The 17,500-nt window shown below is 51.4% G+C and overlaps 2 protein-coding genes across 11 annotated transcripts in view; both read right to left on the bottom strand.

The window, feature by feature from the left end:
* LOC147010801 (nuclear receptor corepressor 1-like) overlaps nt 1-17,500 on the bottom strand; it is a 235,638-nt gene that overhangs the window by 103,316 nt on the left and 114,822 nt on the right. For 7 of the 10 annotated variants that reach the window (XM_085858629.1, XM_085858622.1, XM_085858626.1 and 4 more), the window contains one exon: nt 16,857-16,955. The exons of 1 other annotated variant lie outside the window; for it this stretch is intronic. In XM_085858629.1, coding sequence (XP_085714755.1) covers nt 16,857-16,955 — 99 coding nt within the window. Of the gene's footprint in view, nt 1-15,236; nt 15,279-15,648; nt 15,952-16,856; nt 16,956-17,500 lie in introns of those variants that run through there. 2 more of the 10 variants (XM_085858631.1, XM_085858630.1) reach the window with 2 other exon arrangements.
* LOC147010802 (uncharacterized) overlaps nt 16,963-17,500 on the bottom strand; it is a 15,454-nt gene continuing 14,916 nt past the window's right edge. Inside the window, 1 exon segment of the mRNA XM_085860318.1 lies at nt 16,963-17,500. This exon segment is cut by the window's right edge and continues 889 nt beyond it. Coding sequence (XP_085716444.1) covers nt 17,441-17,500 — 60 coding nt within the window. The 3' untranslated portion in view covers nt 16,963-17,440.

The following is a 17,500-nucleotide window of genomic DNA, read 5'->3' as shown; positions in this document are numbered from 1 at the left end:
TACCATATCCCTGTGTGGTAAGAAGCGACCAGGGTTGTGTCAGGAAGGGCATCTGGCGTAAAACATGTGCCAAATCACTATGTGGATCATACGGATGATCCGCTGTGGCGACCCCTAACGGGAGCAGCTGAAAGAAGAAGAAGAAGAAGAAGAATCCTTTGAATCCACCCCCTTTGGATTTGTTGCTTTCAATCTCCCTGGATTCGATACCTTTTAAATTTTTTTAAATTTACTTATTATTCCAAAATCTTGTAAATCACCCTGGCTAGTGTTTGGGTGAAATTCTAGACTTTAAGCACACCCTCAATGGGGTGTCCAAGAATCAGATCAGCCACAAGAACTGTATCTACAAACATTCTTGCAAGAGGCAGAAGGATCGAAGCCTGCGCCCCCCCTCCCTCCAGGATCTGGTAGCCCCAAGGTTCTCTCATTTGTTCGCAGAAACCTGCATCCTCCAAGATAAGGTAAGCCTTGAGTTTTCACATCCTGTCCCAATCGATGCCTACATCCTCCTGCAGAATCTGGGAGGCCCAAAATTCGCTCATTCGTTCCCAGAAGCCTGCATCCTCCTCCAGGATACAGGTAGACACAGAGTTATCTCATGCACTCCTAATCGATGCCTGTATCCTGACGGAGCACGAACCACTCGCTCAGGATGCCGGAGCACGAACCACTCGCTCAGGATGCCGGAGCACGAACCACTCGCTCAGGATGCCGGAGCACGAACCACTCGCTCAGGATGCCGGAGCACGAACCACTCGCTCAGGATGCCGGAGCACGAACCACTCGCTCAGGATGCCGGAGCACGAACCACTCGCTCAGGATGCCGGAGCACGAACCACTCGCTCAGGATGCCGGAGCACGAACCACTCGCTCAGGATGCCGGAGCACGAACCACTCGCTCAGGATGCCGGAGCACGAACCACTCGCTCAGGATGCCGGAGCACGAACCACTCGCTCAGGATGCCGGAGCACGAACCACTCGCTCAGGATTCCGGAGTACGAACCACTCGCTCAGGATGCCGGAGCACGAACCACTCGCTCAGGATGCCGGAGCACGAACCACTCGCTCAGGATGCCGGAGCACGAACCACTCGCTCAGGATGCCGGAGCACGAACCACTCGCTCAGGATGCCGGAGCACGAACCACTTGCTCAGGATGACGGAGTACAAACCACTGCTCTGAATGACGTGGCACGGCAAAAGCTTGAACAATTTGCTCAGAAATACGTAGCGGGTACTGCTATCGATTGAAGGGTGCTCGGCAAGTGGCTTAAGCACTCAAGCAAGCACTCCAATTAAATGGTTGATAAGGAACGGCTGGCCAGGCTGTGGCTGCACACCATAAGGGATCCCTTTAATTTTGAAGCCAGTCTTCACCACGCACACAGTAGTTAAATAAATAAAATGAATTTGTTCAAATAATGACTTTATCAGTGAAAGAATTGCTGTTTAATGTAGAACAATCCTGGAGACATCACAATGTTTAATCGCCCATGAAATAAACACTGCAGATAATCCGCCACATTGCCTGCTCGTCTGTGGATGTGACTACATGGTACATCGTTTGCGGTCCGTGCAAATGCTATAACTTTATTTTATAACGTCCGTTTTTCACCTGATTTGCTTTGATTGCCTGTGGAGCACCTCGCGTAACCTCCGGAAATATTGAGACAAATCTGGCAGATGCTTTGCATAAACAGTCCCTCTGGGGGACAGTGTGTGAGCTCAAACACTGAATGCATTAAGTCATATAGCTCAACAAAGCTGGTTAATTCTGGCACATTGTTAAATATTTTGTTCACTCAATACAATTCTCCAAACAGTAGAAAAAGAAAAGTTTAATGCTTTGGAAATTTCACATTTTCTTGTGTGTATATATGGAAGAGGGAACATAGCCTTGCTTGATTAAAGTAAATAGGTATACCGGCTTAGTTATAAGACTCCATATTTCATTAAATTATCAGATTTCACAACAGGTTTCAACATTTATTTAGTCCGGATGATATCCGATCCTCAAAAACCAAAATAATATTTCAATGATAAACTTTCATCAGTCCGTGAGAGTAGATTGTGGAAAATCGTATCACATCATGCATGAAATCGCTCCGAGCTCCGAATTTGAAAACTATAGCACTTACAAAAGTGATGCATACAGCTTTTCTTCACTATGTAGATGAGGCATTCCATAATATCACTGAGGAAAGTGAAAAAAAATCATTTTAAGCACTTTATGGTTGACAAACCATTGTGACCTGTTCCAACTCAAGGCATTGTTGAGCAGGCCGAACAAAATGGCGAATTAAGACCCCAGCGATGGAGAGCCAGGTGACCGAGGAAACATGGAAGTGTCCGAAGATGCACCTGATAAAGGATATGATTAAATAAGGCCGTTATTTATCTTCAAAAGGGGTGTTTTAATTAATCCAGACACCCAATTTTCACTCGTGCACTCTATTGGAGTTCCCTTCGTATGCATGCAAAGTTTCAGGCTGCTATGCTTCATGGTTTTGGGGTTATGGAGAAGACAGACAGAGACAGACAGACACACACACTAGTACTGTATGGATATAGGTGGCTTCAAGCCAAACAATAACGAATTCATTTTTGAAAGTTGTGCCATGAACACATCTTGTTGTGATAGATTACAGTTCCAAATGACCACAAGCAGCAACATGCGATTATTACTGGAAGCATGCTTGATATTTATTCAATAAGCTGCAGTTAGGCATAAAAGGGGTGTTTCTGGTAACATGCAGAACATAATTTGGGTGGGGTAGGTAGGAATTTATATTCGGGTGTGAATATAATAATGGATTGGCAAAAGGCAGAGGCTATTATTGCAGCAAGGCTCGTATGTAAGAAGAGTTTGTGGCACGCAGCAGCCGGATTCGACACATGACATGTCGTGTCTTAGAAATCAGTCTAGATGTCACACAAATATAAGTTGTATTGTATCTTGTGTAGCATCCAGCTGCTACATCAGCAAGAACTTCATCTTGCTCAATAACAACCAGCTTTGAGATAAAAACGAATGACATCTTATGCAGCACCTTCTCAAATGTGTTGAGCAATGATGTCCTTAGTTCAGCCTGGGTTCTATGCTCACATACACAATTCAACATTGTGCAGGTGCCAAACACTTTCTCCATGATAAGAAAAGGCTGATTTATCCCTCAAGGACAGGTAGTGGGATGGTATGGGATTCGATGGGATGGGCACAATCATGTGATGGAATGGCACCCGCAGCATCACCTACCGGAATCCCCCGATGCCATCCAGTTAGGTGAACACTGAGAAAAATCGATTTTTGACTTGGCCAAACAGTATAAAAGGAGTTTGACGTAAATTTAGATGTCGTAAGCAGAACCGTAAGACTAAATTCTGCAGACGAAGTTTGGTGACGATGTGCAAAGTGATGAGAGAGGAGATTAACTAGAGAGTTGGTGTCAAAGCCACCCAATGCTCGCCTGTTTATACATTTATCGTCTTTAAAAGACTCGTCTAATAATATTTTTATAAAGCATTGCAGTGAAGTCTGATCCACATAATTTTAAAGCAATATATGTATTTGTATATTGTAATCAGTAAAAAATAGTGTGGTAGATAAAAACATTAGAAAGGAAATAACTTGCACCAAAAACTTTAACATTTTCACGCTCACGCTGACGCTCACGCTCACGCCGGGGGTATCACTATAGCTCTCTGTTCTTTGAACAGGCGAGCTAAAAATGAAGACAGACAAACACAATCCTTTTATTTATATAACTAGCAGGTACTTCCACCCTCAGGAAGGACCCGCTAGTGGGTGTGCCCTTCTCGGCCCACTCTTGGCTGGCATTGTGCTGTGGCACAAATAATTATCCAAGTAACAAGGCCGATGAGAAATCTGAAAAAAAATGCCCAAAAAATTGTTTTTGAATTATTTCTTTTTTCTACAGAAAACCGAATTGGGGACCCCTGAGGTAAGGGCTGAACATTTGGTATCTATCAGCACAAGGGTCTCGGAATAGTTAGTGGACAAAGCCAAACATACTGTCGTGTTCACGCCGGTTAAGAGCGACCTGGACGGATAGCCGAACAATTTCCCTTGTAGGCGAACAGCCAAGGCCCCCAGAGATTATGGCGCGCACGGGACGGGAGGCAGCAGCGAAGCACGTACCAGATGCGTTCACTAGGACGAAGGACAAGGGTTTATACTCAAACCCACAACGAATAGACAGACACAAGCAATCTTAATAAATAGGGGTTTAAATCAAGTATTCATAAGAGGAATAAATGAAAGCGTAATAATGAAAATAAATCAAAGCATGAGGTAATGAAAAGTGAGGTATTTCAATTGTTTTAAGGATGTGATTCCTTTTTATCACTGGTCTTGTGTAAGTCAAAAACATCGGAAAAGGTCACAGGGGGCAATCACGTACTGGGAGAAATTAAACACAGCACCGCACCGCCCACCGCCCCCCCCCCCCGCCACCCACCCCGGTCTGGTGACACGTAACAATTTAAGCTGACAGTTTCCCGACTTAAATTACATTGAGATGTCTCCTGCTCATCCACGGACAATGCTACACGATAAGATACAATCCTACCTTTACGATGAAGTTCCTCCATCTACCACACAAACATAACACAGCCCTCCCCCCCCCACCACCCCATCCCCCCTGAACCGTAGCTCCTGCAAGGTTCATTGCAGACATTACCATCCCAGCCTTACCATTTACCGACTCACACCGAATTGTCCTCTGAAATAAATTAGGAAGGGCTGTGGGAAACGAGCTGTAGCTAACTTACCTATTCTCCTTAACATTCTAAACCCCTTCAACACAACAATTCTAATATTTGCAAACCTCTTGGTTCCTCGCTCCTAACTCCTGGGGTGGGTAGAAAATGTCAGAAAACACACAAAAATCTCGTGTAAGGGACAAGACCTCAACCAAAACCTTTTTAACGTTGATACAACCCCTCCCCCCCCCTTCCAAAGACTGCATTCCCCAGTGGATGCCACAATACCCAACATTACCTGCGGAGCCATCCCAATTTACCTAATCCAAATTTCCATGGGCCCTATCTCTCCGGTACAGGTTAGTGACATGGATCAAGTGAACCTTCCCTCACACACACACACACACACACATACACCCAATATCACTCATTCATTCCAACACTTTAAGACCATGGCTTAAATGGTAATACACATGTGAGCCTCAACGAAGCAGCGGGGATGTACCGTACAACCAAGATGGTGGGGGCGCTTCTGGTTGTGGTGCCCGCAGTCCCAAAAACAAGTCACCTGAGTTCTGACTTCTTTGCCCTCCCCCCTCCCCTTTGTCAACTATTTGGTCTCTGACAGCCAAACAGTGCTTTTGCTGCAAGTCCTGCTGGGGAGGGTCTCCGCACCATCCAGGCTCTCTCGGCCTCATCTGGGTCACCAGAGGTCTCCCTACTGCTGGTCCCCCAACTCAACCCCCTTCCGACGGGTCTCCATTTCCAGACACTACCGGCTGCCAGGGACAAAATATCTCAGGGGGAGCCATAGTCACCAATCCTCCAGAGTTTGATCCATTCCTGCAGACCCACATATCTTCCCCACTCACACAATCCAACATGTCATTCCCTCCCCCACACAATTCAGTTCTCAAACATTGCAATGCAAAAATAGTGACCATGTTCCTACTCTGCCATGGCCTGCATTCATGTTATAATCCACATTCATCCTCCAAAAACAACTCAATTATTGACACATGACAGACATCACACAAGACAATTCTGGTTTCCAACCCGATCCATTTAACGACCATCGAGTCACTCTCGCCTGCTCCCATCCTAATTATCCATGTCCCAATTTCTCACAAAACTGAACCCTTGGGACAGTAACCATCAAGGCACCTTACCCTAAGTGCAAGTCGTCGCAGGTTGGTCGGGTTCAAGAGTGTCATCCACCCCTTCTTGTTTTTCCTCGCACCCTTCCAATCCACCCCTGTGGATCCATTGTTTTCATCTTCTCTAGATTCCATATCCCTCCATTTTTTTTTTCTTATAAATCTACCTATTATTCCAAAATCTGGCAGACAACCTGGCTAGTGTTTGGGTGCAGTGGTAGACCTCAAGCACAACCTCAATGAGGAGATGCCAGAGGACTAGGCCAGCCACCAGATGGAACCAGGCCATAGACTAGAGGACCAAGCCATAGAGGGAACTGTGTCTACAAGCTTTCTTGCAAGAGGCAGCACGATTGATGCCTGCATCCCCCTCCAGGATCTGGTAGACCCAAAGTTCTCTCATCCACTCCCAGAAGCCTGTGTCCTCCTCCAGGATCTGGTAGATCCAAAGTTCTCACATCTACCCCCAATCGATGCCTGCATTGTCCTGCAGGATCTGGTCGATCCAAAGTTCTCTCATTGACTCTCAGAAAAACTGTGGTCACAAGTAAAATCTTGGCAAACATTCCCACAGCCCAGTGGACCCAGTTAAAATTGTATCTCTTGGGTGAGCCAGGACAAGGGCGGAAAAATGCCATGATTGGCTGACTTACAATCAGCATGACAGCAATAATTCTGAGGTACACATGGACACCGGCAACCGTACTCCTCCATCGACGATTGACAAAAGCCAGGCAAACAGCCACTATGGTTAAAGCAAATGCCACCACCATAGCTGTCCTTTGGACCTGGAACCAGACTTTTTGGGAGAACAGCTGTTGAGTGGGCCAGGCGAATCGGTAAAATTGACCCACAAGGATTCCAAAACTAACCAGACTCAACCACACTATCACCATCAGAGCCACGTATATTTTGAAGTACGGTGGTCCACATCTGCCAACCATCCCCACCAGTGGTCCAGTTGGCACGATGGGGCCAGCCACCAAAGGCTGGCAGTCATGGTGGTGTACCATTTCATTATGGGCATATCCATCAGCCAGAAAAAGAAACAAGGGTTCTGCCAAATTTGTTTCCCAATTTGCCTCTTGGCAAGTGTTCACCAAAGATAGAGACTCCTGAGAAAGCTCATCTTCCTCATCCATCTCCTTCTTGCCTCCAATCCAACAATCATCATGTAATCGTTCACTCCCCACAATGCATTCCTCAACTTCACAGTCTTTCTCAAGTGGCACAACCTCTGGAGCATCCTTCTCATCTCTCCCTCTCCCACCTGTCTGTCTGTCTGTCTCCCTCCCCCTCTGTTAAGCACTGACAGTTTAGTTTTGAATTTATAACGGCTCCCCCAAAGTGTAGCATGTACGAATCAGATTCAGTGTGAGCCGACCAGAGGGGTGAAAAGGTCACTGCTTGTGTGAGCACAAGGTATGCATGCATGCGTACATGCATGCATGCCTTTGCCAGGTAGATAGTGTGGGTTTTAAATAGAACCTGGTGGTTAAAAAGAAAATGTTGCTGTTTGGGTATGTTTTATCACCCTTCCCTTCCGCTCCCCTCAAACTGCCTTCCCTTCCCAAACCCTTCAGGCCGCCTTCCCTTCCCCTCACACCGCATTCCCTTCCCCTCACACTTACTTCCTCCTAAGCCACCCACCCCTCTCCACCTCCCATGGACATCTCTGGGCAGTCCCCATGTTCTGTATTAATGTGCTGTTTTAATGCACCCCATTTTGTTAAAATGGATACAATCCCCCACCCCCTTCTCCACAAGTCCCACGACCAAACACAAGTCCAGAACCCCCTCCCCTCACGCTTACCTCCTCCCAAACCCCTTCCACCTTCCCACTTCCCCCTCCTACTCGCTCTTAACCCCTCCTGGTGCAATGCAGTATTTGGTGAGGCATCACTCTCCCCGGCCCCTCTCTTCCTTGCTCTTACCCCATCCCCTCTCTTCCTTGCTCTTACCCCATCCCTAGCTCCCGCACCCCTCCTTGCTCTCCCTCCTAACTCCTCCACCCCTGCTCGCAGTCCCCTCCCTCCTCTCTCTCCCCTCCCCTCCCTCCTCTCTGTCTCCCTCCCCCTTTCTCCCCCCCCCTTAATATTACCATCAGCAAAGCAATGGGTTGTATTTGCTGGTAATAAACACAAACATTTACGTGTAAGATTTGCAAAAAAATTACTCCTTGAAAACTTCTGAGATATCAAAAGATGAATTGCACCGGATTGGGGAGGGGGGGTTGGGGGTGAACCGCTTCAATTAACTGGAATTTTTTTTATTTATCTTGTTCTGTTTTATTTCTCCTTGCTTCTCCAGTTATTTATTTTTCCTTTTGACACCGTGAACAACAGTGTGACCAGCTGTTTGGCCAAAGGCAGCCGCTGCAGAGCATGAAAATGAGTTTTACAAAAAGCCATTCTGTTGCTATAAAAGACAAATGAACCGGGCACTTCAAATGCGTAAAGTGGATTTACTTGTACAAAGTGGGAAATATTTTTTGGAAGATTAAAGGGTCGTTTTATGGAATTGCTCATGATTTTTTTTTTTTGTGGACGTGGGGTTTAATGAGACACAAGGATGTCAAAAGCCAATTTCTTTCAAATTCTGACATCCTCCATTCATCACTGGAAACTCAATTGGACAAATGTGATGTTGATCGTTTTGACATCCATTAAGCAGAACTCCCATTGGCACATCAAGAGTGTTTATATCCAGGGCCCACTGGATGCTGATAGAAAGGAGATTGTTGAATTATCATTGGGGGAGGGTGGTGGGGGTGAGGGTTGCGGCAGTGATTTTGAGAGCATTGTGAGAATTTTTCCAATCCCTTCATTTCGACAAAGCGGCATCGCCGTGACTGTCGACACCCCCACGATGATCAATAATACCACAAGTTAATGCCATGGCGTTGATCATCCACAATTCTTTTTTCCCCCAACCACATCGAAGTGGAAATGGAAGGGGGGGGAAAAATGTGGAAACTAACAGAATTGTGCGTCCTGCTGAAAGAAGCGGAAAAAAAGAAATGATCAAAAAGGGTCGGCAAGGAATTATGGGGTTGGTTGGATTGCCTGTAATGCATCTCTTCCCTCACCTCTTCAGCCATTCTCCAACCCAACATTCCAGCACGTACATCGTGTACATCATGGAATATTGCACTTATGTTGTTCAATGAGATAAACTCTGATCTCGACGTTATTAAGGATAGATAAGAGTGGCAAGTCGATGTCAAACCTGCACCAGAGCACCAACGGACACATGCATGCATACATGCAGCAACAGTCATGATTTGCCCTTTGCTCTATTTTCAAAAGCTCCAATTGAATCACCCCCAAACTGGGTGTGGCAATTCAAACAGTCACAAGGCAAAGTGCCAGAAGAGCTAAAAAGCATCAAAATATCAGCATTTTCAAAGGGGAAAAAAGAGACAAAAGGGGCTTGTTAGCAGAAACAGGATCCCCCAAAAGATGATAATGAAAAGAAAACAGCAACTGAGCTTCCATAATCATAACGCGCATAAATGCTGTGCCAAGGTCAGTTTCTAAGTTGGACTCGAGGCCAACGGCCAGAAGGAAAAGCAAAACCACGACGTTTGACGGGACCTATGATAAAGGCACAGCAGGAACACGATGTGTTCAGGAAATTTACATAAGAGAGCCTACCCACAATGGTAAGTCCAGGTGTATGTCTGTCTGTCTGTCTGTCTATAATTTGCTTTCAATATCAGTAAGGCATTCGCAGGGGTGAGGACATGGAGGGAAGAGAGTGATTGGGAGTCAAGAGAGACATGGCTTGGAGAGGGGAGGGAGGAAAGAGAGAGAGAGATGCAGAGACAGAGATGCAGAGACAGAGATGCAGAGAGAGAGAGAGAGAGAGAGAGAGAGAGAGAGAGAGAGAGAGAGAGAGAGAGAGAGAGAGAGAGAGAGAGAGAGAGAGAGAGAGAGAGAGAGAGAGAGAGAGATAGATAGATAGATAGATAGAGAGAGAGAGAGAGAGAGAGAGAGAGAGATAGAGAGAGAGAGAGAGAGAGAGAGAGAGAGAGAGAGAGAGAGAGAGAGAGAGAGAGAGAGAGAGAGAGAGAGAGAGAGAGAGAGAGAGAGAGAGAGAGAGAGATGTGCAAAGAGAGGTGCAGAGAGAGGTGCAGAGAGAGGTGCCGAGAGAGGTGCCGAGAGAGGTGCCGAGGGGGAAGAGAGAGCGCCGAGGAGGGAAGAGAGAGCGCCGAGGAGGGAAGAGAGAGCGCCGAGGAGGGAAGAGAGAGCGCCGAGGGGAGAAGAGAGAGTGCCGAGAATGGAAGTGAGAGCGCTGAGGGGAGAAGAGAGAGCGCCGAGGAGGGAAGCGAGAGCGCCGAGGGGAGAAGAGAGAGCGCCGAGGGGAGAAGAGAGAGCGCCGAGGAGAGAAGAGAGCGCGCCGAGGGGGGGAGAGAGAGTGCCGAGGGGGGAGAGAGAGTGCCGAGGGGGGAGAGAGAGTGCCGAGGGGGGAGAGAGTGCCGAGGGGAGAGAGAGTGCCGAGGGGGGAGAGATAGCGCCATTGGGGGGGGAGAGAGCACCGTGTGGGGGGGAGAGAGCACCGTGTGGGGGGGAGAGAGAGCCGAGGGAGGGAAGAGAGCGCCGAGGGGGGAAGAGAGCGCCGAGGGGGGAAGAGAGAGCGCCGAGGGGGAAGAGAGAGCGCCGAGGGGAAGAGAGAGCGCCGAGGGGGAAGAGAGAGCGCCGAGGGGGGAAGAGAGAGCGCCGAGGGGGAAGAGAGAGCGCCGAGGGGGAAGAGAGAGCGCCGAGGGGGAAGAGAGAGCGCCGAGGGGGGAGAGAGAGCGCCGAGGGGGGAGAGAGAGCGCCGAGGGGGGAGAGAGAGCGCCGAGGGGGAGAGAGAGCGCCGAGGGGGAGAGAGAGCGCCGAGGGGGAGAGAGAGCGCCGAGGGGGGAGAGAGAGCGCCGAGGGGGGAGAGAGAGCGCCGAGGGGGGAGAGAGAGCGCCGAGGGGGAGAGAGAGCGCCGAGGGGGAGAGAGAGCGCCGAGGGTGGAAGAGAGAGCGCCGAGGGTGGAAGAGAGAGCGCCGAGGGTGGAAGAGAGAGCGCCGAGGAGGGAAGAGAGCACCGAGGAGGGAAGAGAGCACCGAGGAGGGAAGAGAGAGCGCCGAGGGGAGAAGAGAGCGCGCCGAGGGGGGGAGAGAGAGCGCCGAGGGGCAGAGAGATAGCGCCGTGGAGGGGAGAGAGAGCGCCGAGGGGGGAGAGAGAGCGCCGAGGGTGGGAGAGAGAGCGCCGAGGGGGGAAGAGAGAGCGCCGAGGGGGGAAGAGAGAGCGCCGAGGGGGGAAGAAAGAGCGCAGAGGGAGGAAGAAAGAGCGCGGGGGGGGGAGGAAGAGGGAGCGCCGAGGGGGAAAGAGAGAGCGCCGAGGGGGAAAGAGAGAGCGCCGAGGGGGAAAGAGAGAGCGCCGAGGGGGAAAGAGAGAGCGCCGAGGGGGAAAGAGAGAGCGCCGAGGGGGAAAGAGAGAGCGCCGAGGGGAGAAGAGAGCGCGCCGAGGGGGGGAGAGAGAGCGCCGAGGGGCAGAGAGATAGCGCCGTGGAGGGGAGAGAGAGCGCCGTGGAGGGAGAGAGAGCGCAGTGGAGGGGAGAGAGAGCGCCGTGGAGGGGAGAGAGAGCAGAGGGGGGGGAGAGAGAGCGCCGAAGGGGGAAGAGAGAGCACCGAGGGGGAGAAGAGAGAGCGCCGAGGGGGAAGAGCGCGAGGGGGAAGAGAGAGCGCCGAGGGGGGAAGAGAGAGCGCCGAGGGGGGAAGAGAGAGCGCCGAGGGGGAGAGAGAGCGCCGAGGGGGGAGAGAGAGCGCCGAGGGGGGAAGAGAGAACGCCGAGGGGGGGGAAGAGAGAACGCCGAGGGGGGGAAGAGAGAACGCCGAGGGGGGAAGAGAGAGCGCCGAGGGGGGGGAAGAGAGAGCGCCGAGGGGGAAGAGAGAGCGCCGAGGGGGGAAGAGAGAGCGCCGAGGGGGGGAAGAGAGAGCGCCGAGGGGGAAAGAGTGAGCGCCGAGGGTGGAGGAGAGAGCGCCGAGGGTGGAAGAGAGAGCGCCGAGGGTGGAAGAGAGAGCGCCGAGGGTGGAAGAGAGAGCGCCGAGGGTGGAAGAGAGAGCGCCGAGGGTGGAAGAGAGAGCGCCGAGGGTGGAAGAGAGAGCGCCGAGGGTGGAAGAGAGAGCGCCGAGGGTGGAAGAGAGAGCGCCGAGGGTGGAAGAGAGAGCGCCGAGGGTGGAAGAGAGAGCGCCGAGGGTGGAAGAGAGAGCGCCGAGGGTGGAAGAGAGAGCGCCGAGGGTGGAAGAGAGAGCGCCGAGGGTGGAAGAGAGAGCGCCGAGGGTGGAAGAGAGAGCGCCGAGGGTGGAAGAGAGAGCGCCGAGGGTGGAAGAGAGAGCGCCGAGGGTGGAAGAGAGAGCGCCGAGGGTGGAAGAGAGAGCGCCGAGGGTGGAAGAGAGAGCGCCGAGGGTGGAAGAGAGAGCGCCGAGGGTGGAAGAGAGAGCGCCGAGGGTGGAAGAGAGAGCGCCGAGGGTGGAAGAGAGAGCGCCGAGGAGGGAAGAGAGCACCGAGGAGGGAAGAGAGCACCGAGGAGGGAAGAGAGAGCGCCGAGGGGAGAAGAGAGCGCGCCGAGGGGGGGAGAGAGAGCGCCGAGGAGGGAAGAGAGCACCGAGGAGGGAAGAGAGAGCGCCGAGGGTGGAAGAGAGAGCGCCGAGGAGGGAAGAGAGCACCGAGGAGGGAAGAGAGCACCGAGGAGGGAAGAGAGAGCGCCGAGGGGAGAAGAGAGCGCGCCGAGGGGGGGAGAGAGAGCGCCGAGGGGCAGAGAGATAGCGCCGTGGAGGGGAGAGAGAGCGCCGTGGAGGGAGAGAGAGCGCCGAGGGGGGAAGAGAGAGCGCCGAGGGGGGGAAGAGAGAGCGCCGAGGGGGGAAGAGAGAGCGCCGAGGGGGGGGAAGAGAGAGCGCCGAGGGGGGAAGAGAGAGCGCCGAGGGGGGAAGAGAGAGCGCCGAGGGGGGAAGAGAGAGCGCCGAGGGGGGAAGAGAGAGCGCCGAGGGGGGGAAGAGAGAGCGCCGAGGGGGGAAGAGAGAGCGCCGAGGGGGGGAAGAGAGAGCGCCGAGGGGGGGAAGAGAGAGCGCCGAGGGGGGGAAGAGAGAGCGCCGAGGGGGGAAGAGAGAGCGCCGAGGGGGGAAGAGAGAGCGCCGAGGGGGGGAAGAGAGAGCGCCGAGGGGGGAAGAGAGAGCGCCGAGGGGGGAAGAGAGAGCGCCGAGGGGGGAAGAGAGAGCGCCGAGGGGGAAGAGAGAGAGCGAAGAGGGGGGAAGAGAGAGAGCGAAGAGGGGGAAGAGAGAGCGAAGAGGGGGAAGAGAGAGCGCCGAGGGTGGAAGAGAGAGCACCGAGGGTGGAAGAGAGAGCACCGAGGGGAGAGTGAGGTGATGGAGAGAGAAAGAGATGGGCTGTGGGAAGAGGGCGAGAGAGGGGCTATGGGGAGATGGAGAGAGAGGAGCTGTGGGGAGATGGAGAGAGAGGAGCTGTGGGGAGAGGGAGAGAGAGGGGCTGTGGGGAGATGGAGAGAGGGGCTGTGGGGAGAGAGGGAACTGTGGAGAGAGAGAGGGAACTATAGAGAGAGACGGAGCTGTGGAGAGAGATGGAGCTGTGGAGAGAGAGGGAGCTGTGGAGAGAGAGAGGGAGCTGTGGAAAGAGAGGGAGCTGTGGAAAGAGAGGGAGCTGTGGAAAGAGAGGGAGCTCTGGAGAGAGAGGGAGCTCTGGAGAGAGAGGGAGCTGTGGAGAGAGAGGGAGCTGTGGAGAGAGAGGGAGCTGTGGAGAGAGAGGGGAGCTGTGGAGAGAGAGGGGAGCTGTTGAGAGAGAGGGAGCTGTGGAGAGAGAGGGACTTGTGGAGAGAGAGGAGGCTGTCGAGAGTGATGGGCTGTTGAGAGAGAGGAGGCGGTAAAGAGAGAGGAGGCAGTAAAGAGAGAGGAGGCGGTAAAGAGAGAGGAGGCTGTAAAGAGAGAGGGAGCTGTGGAGAGAGAGGGAGCTGTGGAGAGAGAGGGAACTGTGGAGAGAGATGGAACTGTGGAGAGAGATGGAACTGTGGAGAGAGAGATGGAACTGTGGAGAGAGAGAGTGTCGGGGGGAGGAGAGGGGTGGAACAGAGAGAGGTAGTTGGGAGAGAGAGAGAGAGAGAGAGAGAGAGAGAGAGAGAGAGAGAGAGAGAGAGAGAGAGAGAGAGAGAGAGAGAGAGAGAGAGAGAGAGAGAGAGAGAGAGGGGGCTGTGGATATAGGGGGCTGTGGAGAGAGAGAGGGGGCTGTGGAGAAAGAGGGGGCTGTGGAGAAAGAGGGGCTGTGGAGAGAGAGGGGGCTGTGGAGAGAGAGGGGGCTGTGGAGAGAGGGGGCTGTGGAGAGAGAGGGGCTGTGGAGAGAGAGAGAGTGGGGGGAGAGAGAGTGGGGGAGAGAGAGTGGGGGGGAGAGAGAGTGAGAGGTTGTGGAGAAAGAGAAAGGGGTGGTGGAGAGGGAGAGTGCGTGGCTGTGGAGAGAGAGAGGTGGTGGAGAGAGAGAGGTGGTGGAGAGAGTGAGTGGATGGTCACAGGCGGGTGGGAAAGAATGAGGAAGAAGGGGGAGAGAAGAAGAAGGGGAATGGAGTGGGAGATGAAAAGCAAGGGGGATAGAAAGAGCAAGAGGGGGAAATGGGAGTTAGGGAAGAGAGAGGGAGAGGAAGAGAGGAGAGGGCAAGAGAGTGGGCAGGAGGGGAAGAGGGGAAAGGGAAGAGAGAAGCGAGTGGAAGGGAGAGGGGAAAAAGGCTGGTGGGGGTAAGAGGATGAGGAGAGTGGAGAACCGATTGATTATAGCAAGAGTGATCGCTATACAATAGCTAATCAGAGGATAACGAGTGTGCTGTTGCGAGTGTCAACTGCAGATGGCCTGGTCAAGGTAGCTTTTAAAATAAACTGAATTTTTTTTCAAAACAAGATAAAATGATGTTCCAATTTCCCAACCAATTGTGTCGGTGCTGGCACTGCAAATGACAGTTTTGGTGGTATCGGACTCCCGGTTTGAATAAAAAAATAAATCGCTTTGCCACATCACTTCAGGCTTTAAGTGGCCTGATGTACGCCAGCACTGAGCTCCCTTTTATTTGTGGACAGCGATCACCCTGTTTGTGCAGCTGTCATTCACAATATGGAAGAACACCATATTTTAAATGTCCTCCTTCAGGGACGACTGAGAACGAACCTGCAAAGCAGCGAAGTGGTCTATTCATTGGCCTGCCCGCAAAAAGAAGCAAGTCCCCCCCAGTAAGCCAGACCAAAGCCCTCGCCAGCCATCCAGACCCGAACCCTGCCCGAACAGTCGGACCCAAGCTCAACACAGCCAGCCATACTCAAGAACTCACCCTCACTTGGGGTGAACGAACAAACATTCGAAGTCAAACTGCTCCAGGGTACGAGGGCAGACTCGACAGACAGAGAGCGTGCGACGCGGACAGTAAAACGCACACATGCCAGCGGAAACGGGGTGCGTGCGGGAGTGGGGTCTTGCTGTTGCAAGATAAGCACGGCGGGCTGTCAGCCATTTGACTGAGCTTCCCGACGTGTACGTTCAGTCATTGAAAAATACAGCTAATTTACCGTCAATCTTAAGGGCCTGGAGCCCTAGACAATGGAACGGAATCCGAACATGGGACACGACTGCAAAGTATCAATGACAACTTTTGTCGCAGACACAAAACAAGCCCACACACTCTCCCTCATCCCTCCACCCCCAACCTCTGTCATAAAAGAAAAGAAAAAACACATAAAAAGAACCTTTGTTGTCATGGGAGAAAAGGGAAGCCCGGTCGAGCAGAGCACACGAGTCAGAGGCTCACGAGACAGCGACCGGCCGAGCCGGACACTGCCGCGGATGCGCCTCGCTCGCGACGCATTTCCCACGGGACTCGCTCAGCGTGATCTCCTGCGGTCAAAACACCTTGTCCCAACGTCGCATCGTCTCGTCTCACCCAGAGGGGAACGAAGACAGTGAAATAATAAAAATCCCAGCCGAATGTTCCTCTAAACCAGCGAAGCCGACAAGCAGAAGCGGGAGTGGGAGGTGAAGGAAGAAAGGGAGGGGGAGGAAGAACGGGGAGGGGCGCCAAGATGAGGGCAGCCCCTGGGCCGCTCACCACAAACAGCCAAGGAACGTCACCGAACGTCGACGCTTTTCCGACATGCTTGCCAAGTCGTCCACCTCGGCTTCCCCTCCTCACTACGATTGAATCGCATGAACCGCCCACAGCACGGATACTTCCAACATCTTCCCGACGCAGCACCCGTCCTCGTCCTCCCCACCCCATTCTCAAACAACATTCTGTGCCTTCTCGTCGGTAACCAAAGCAGCTTTCTTCACAACCACCACGTTAACCAAACTTAGAGAAAGTCAGAAAATAAAAACAGCTTGCAAATAGGCAAAGTGCAAGCAGGTCTGACCGATCTGGGTTGGGAAATTCTGACTACGAGACGAAAAGCTACAAAACTCTGCAAGCGTTAGCTTTCAAAATGGAGGTGAATAAATCAAAGTCCGTGAGCCAGCGTGACCTTGCAGCTCAGGGAAATGAAAGGCAAAGAAACAGAACGATGGGGTGGGGGGTGGGGGGAGTGGTGATGGGAAGAACCAAAAACTTCCAATACTTAACTTCAAGTTCCCAAACAGGCTGAGCTATCAGGGGAGGCAATGAAAACCCACCCAATAGCCTTGGGCCTGGCAGACCAGAAGCTTTTATTATTTCATATTTTTAAAGTCTTTTGTGAAAACACTGGATTGCTCTCATCTAAACTTGGGTTAAGCTTTGACCCACCAGAATAATGCATTGACTAACCAAGGGCTGCAGATTCCAGTTGAGCAAAGTGACCCAAAAGGTAATTTATACATAAAAAAAACAAAGTCAAAATATCTCCAGGATCAGTCCCTTACCCCAGCCCCGTACCCACCATAATGATCTAAGAAGACCCTGTATATGATTGACAACACCTACCGGATTGCGCCTTCGCCGTGAGAATGTCTTCTTTACGAGGGCCTTGTAATTTTCGTTTTTCTTCGACAGGTAGTAATATCTCACACAGTCGGCCACGGACTGCCACCCGAAGGGAGGGGATTTGGGAAGTGGGCGGGGGGGGAGGGGGATGGGTGAGTCATCATACGAGTTTGCAGGAGCTAAGACATGATGGACAAAATCATGCCCTCCACAGTCCAATAAATAAGCATGCATTCTGCCATGATTTACACAAACAGTACCATTGGCACAGCAACATTCAATTCAATTCAATTTCGGTTTTGCTCAAATGGGACAAACATGACAAAAGTCCAAAGATTTAAAAGTCAAGTTTACAATGTAAAAAAAAAAAAAAGTACAAAGATATGCTGTTACTATAAAATACAATTGACAAATTATCAAAAATAACAAAAAACATTTGATTAAAATTGTTACGTGTAAATTAATACCATTCAAAGAAGTAATATATTATAACTGTGAACACAGAAACAAAATTGGGACAACAAAAACAAAACAGAACAATGACAATTCAAATAAAGAAATGTTGGCAATGACAGCACAGTCGATTAATACGCAGGAAAAATAAAATAAAATAAAATTGCACGACAGAGAGAGAGAGAGAGAGA

Source organism: Eptatretus burgeri, chromosome 16, assembly GCF_056783735.1.
Source record: "Eptatretus burgeri isolate ZD-2024b chromosome 16, Ebu_testis_v1, whole genome shotgun sequence".
NCBI lineage: Eukaryota > Metazoa > Chordata > Myxini > Myxiniformes > Myxinidae > Eptatretus > Eptatretus burgeri.
Note: the sequence above shows the minus strand (reverse complement) of the source record. Positions and strands in the feature narration are given on the sequence as shown.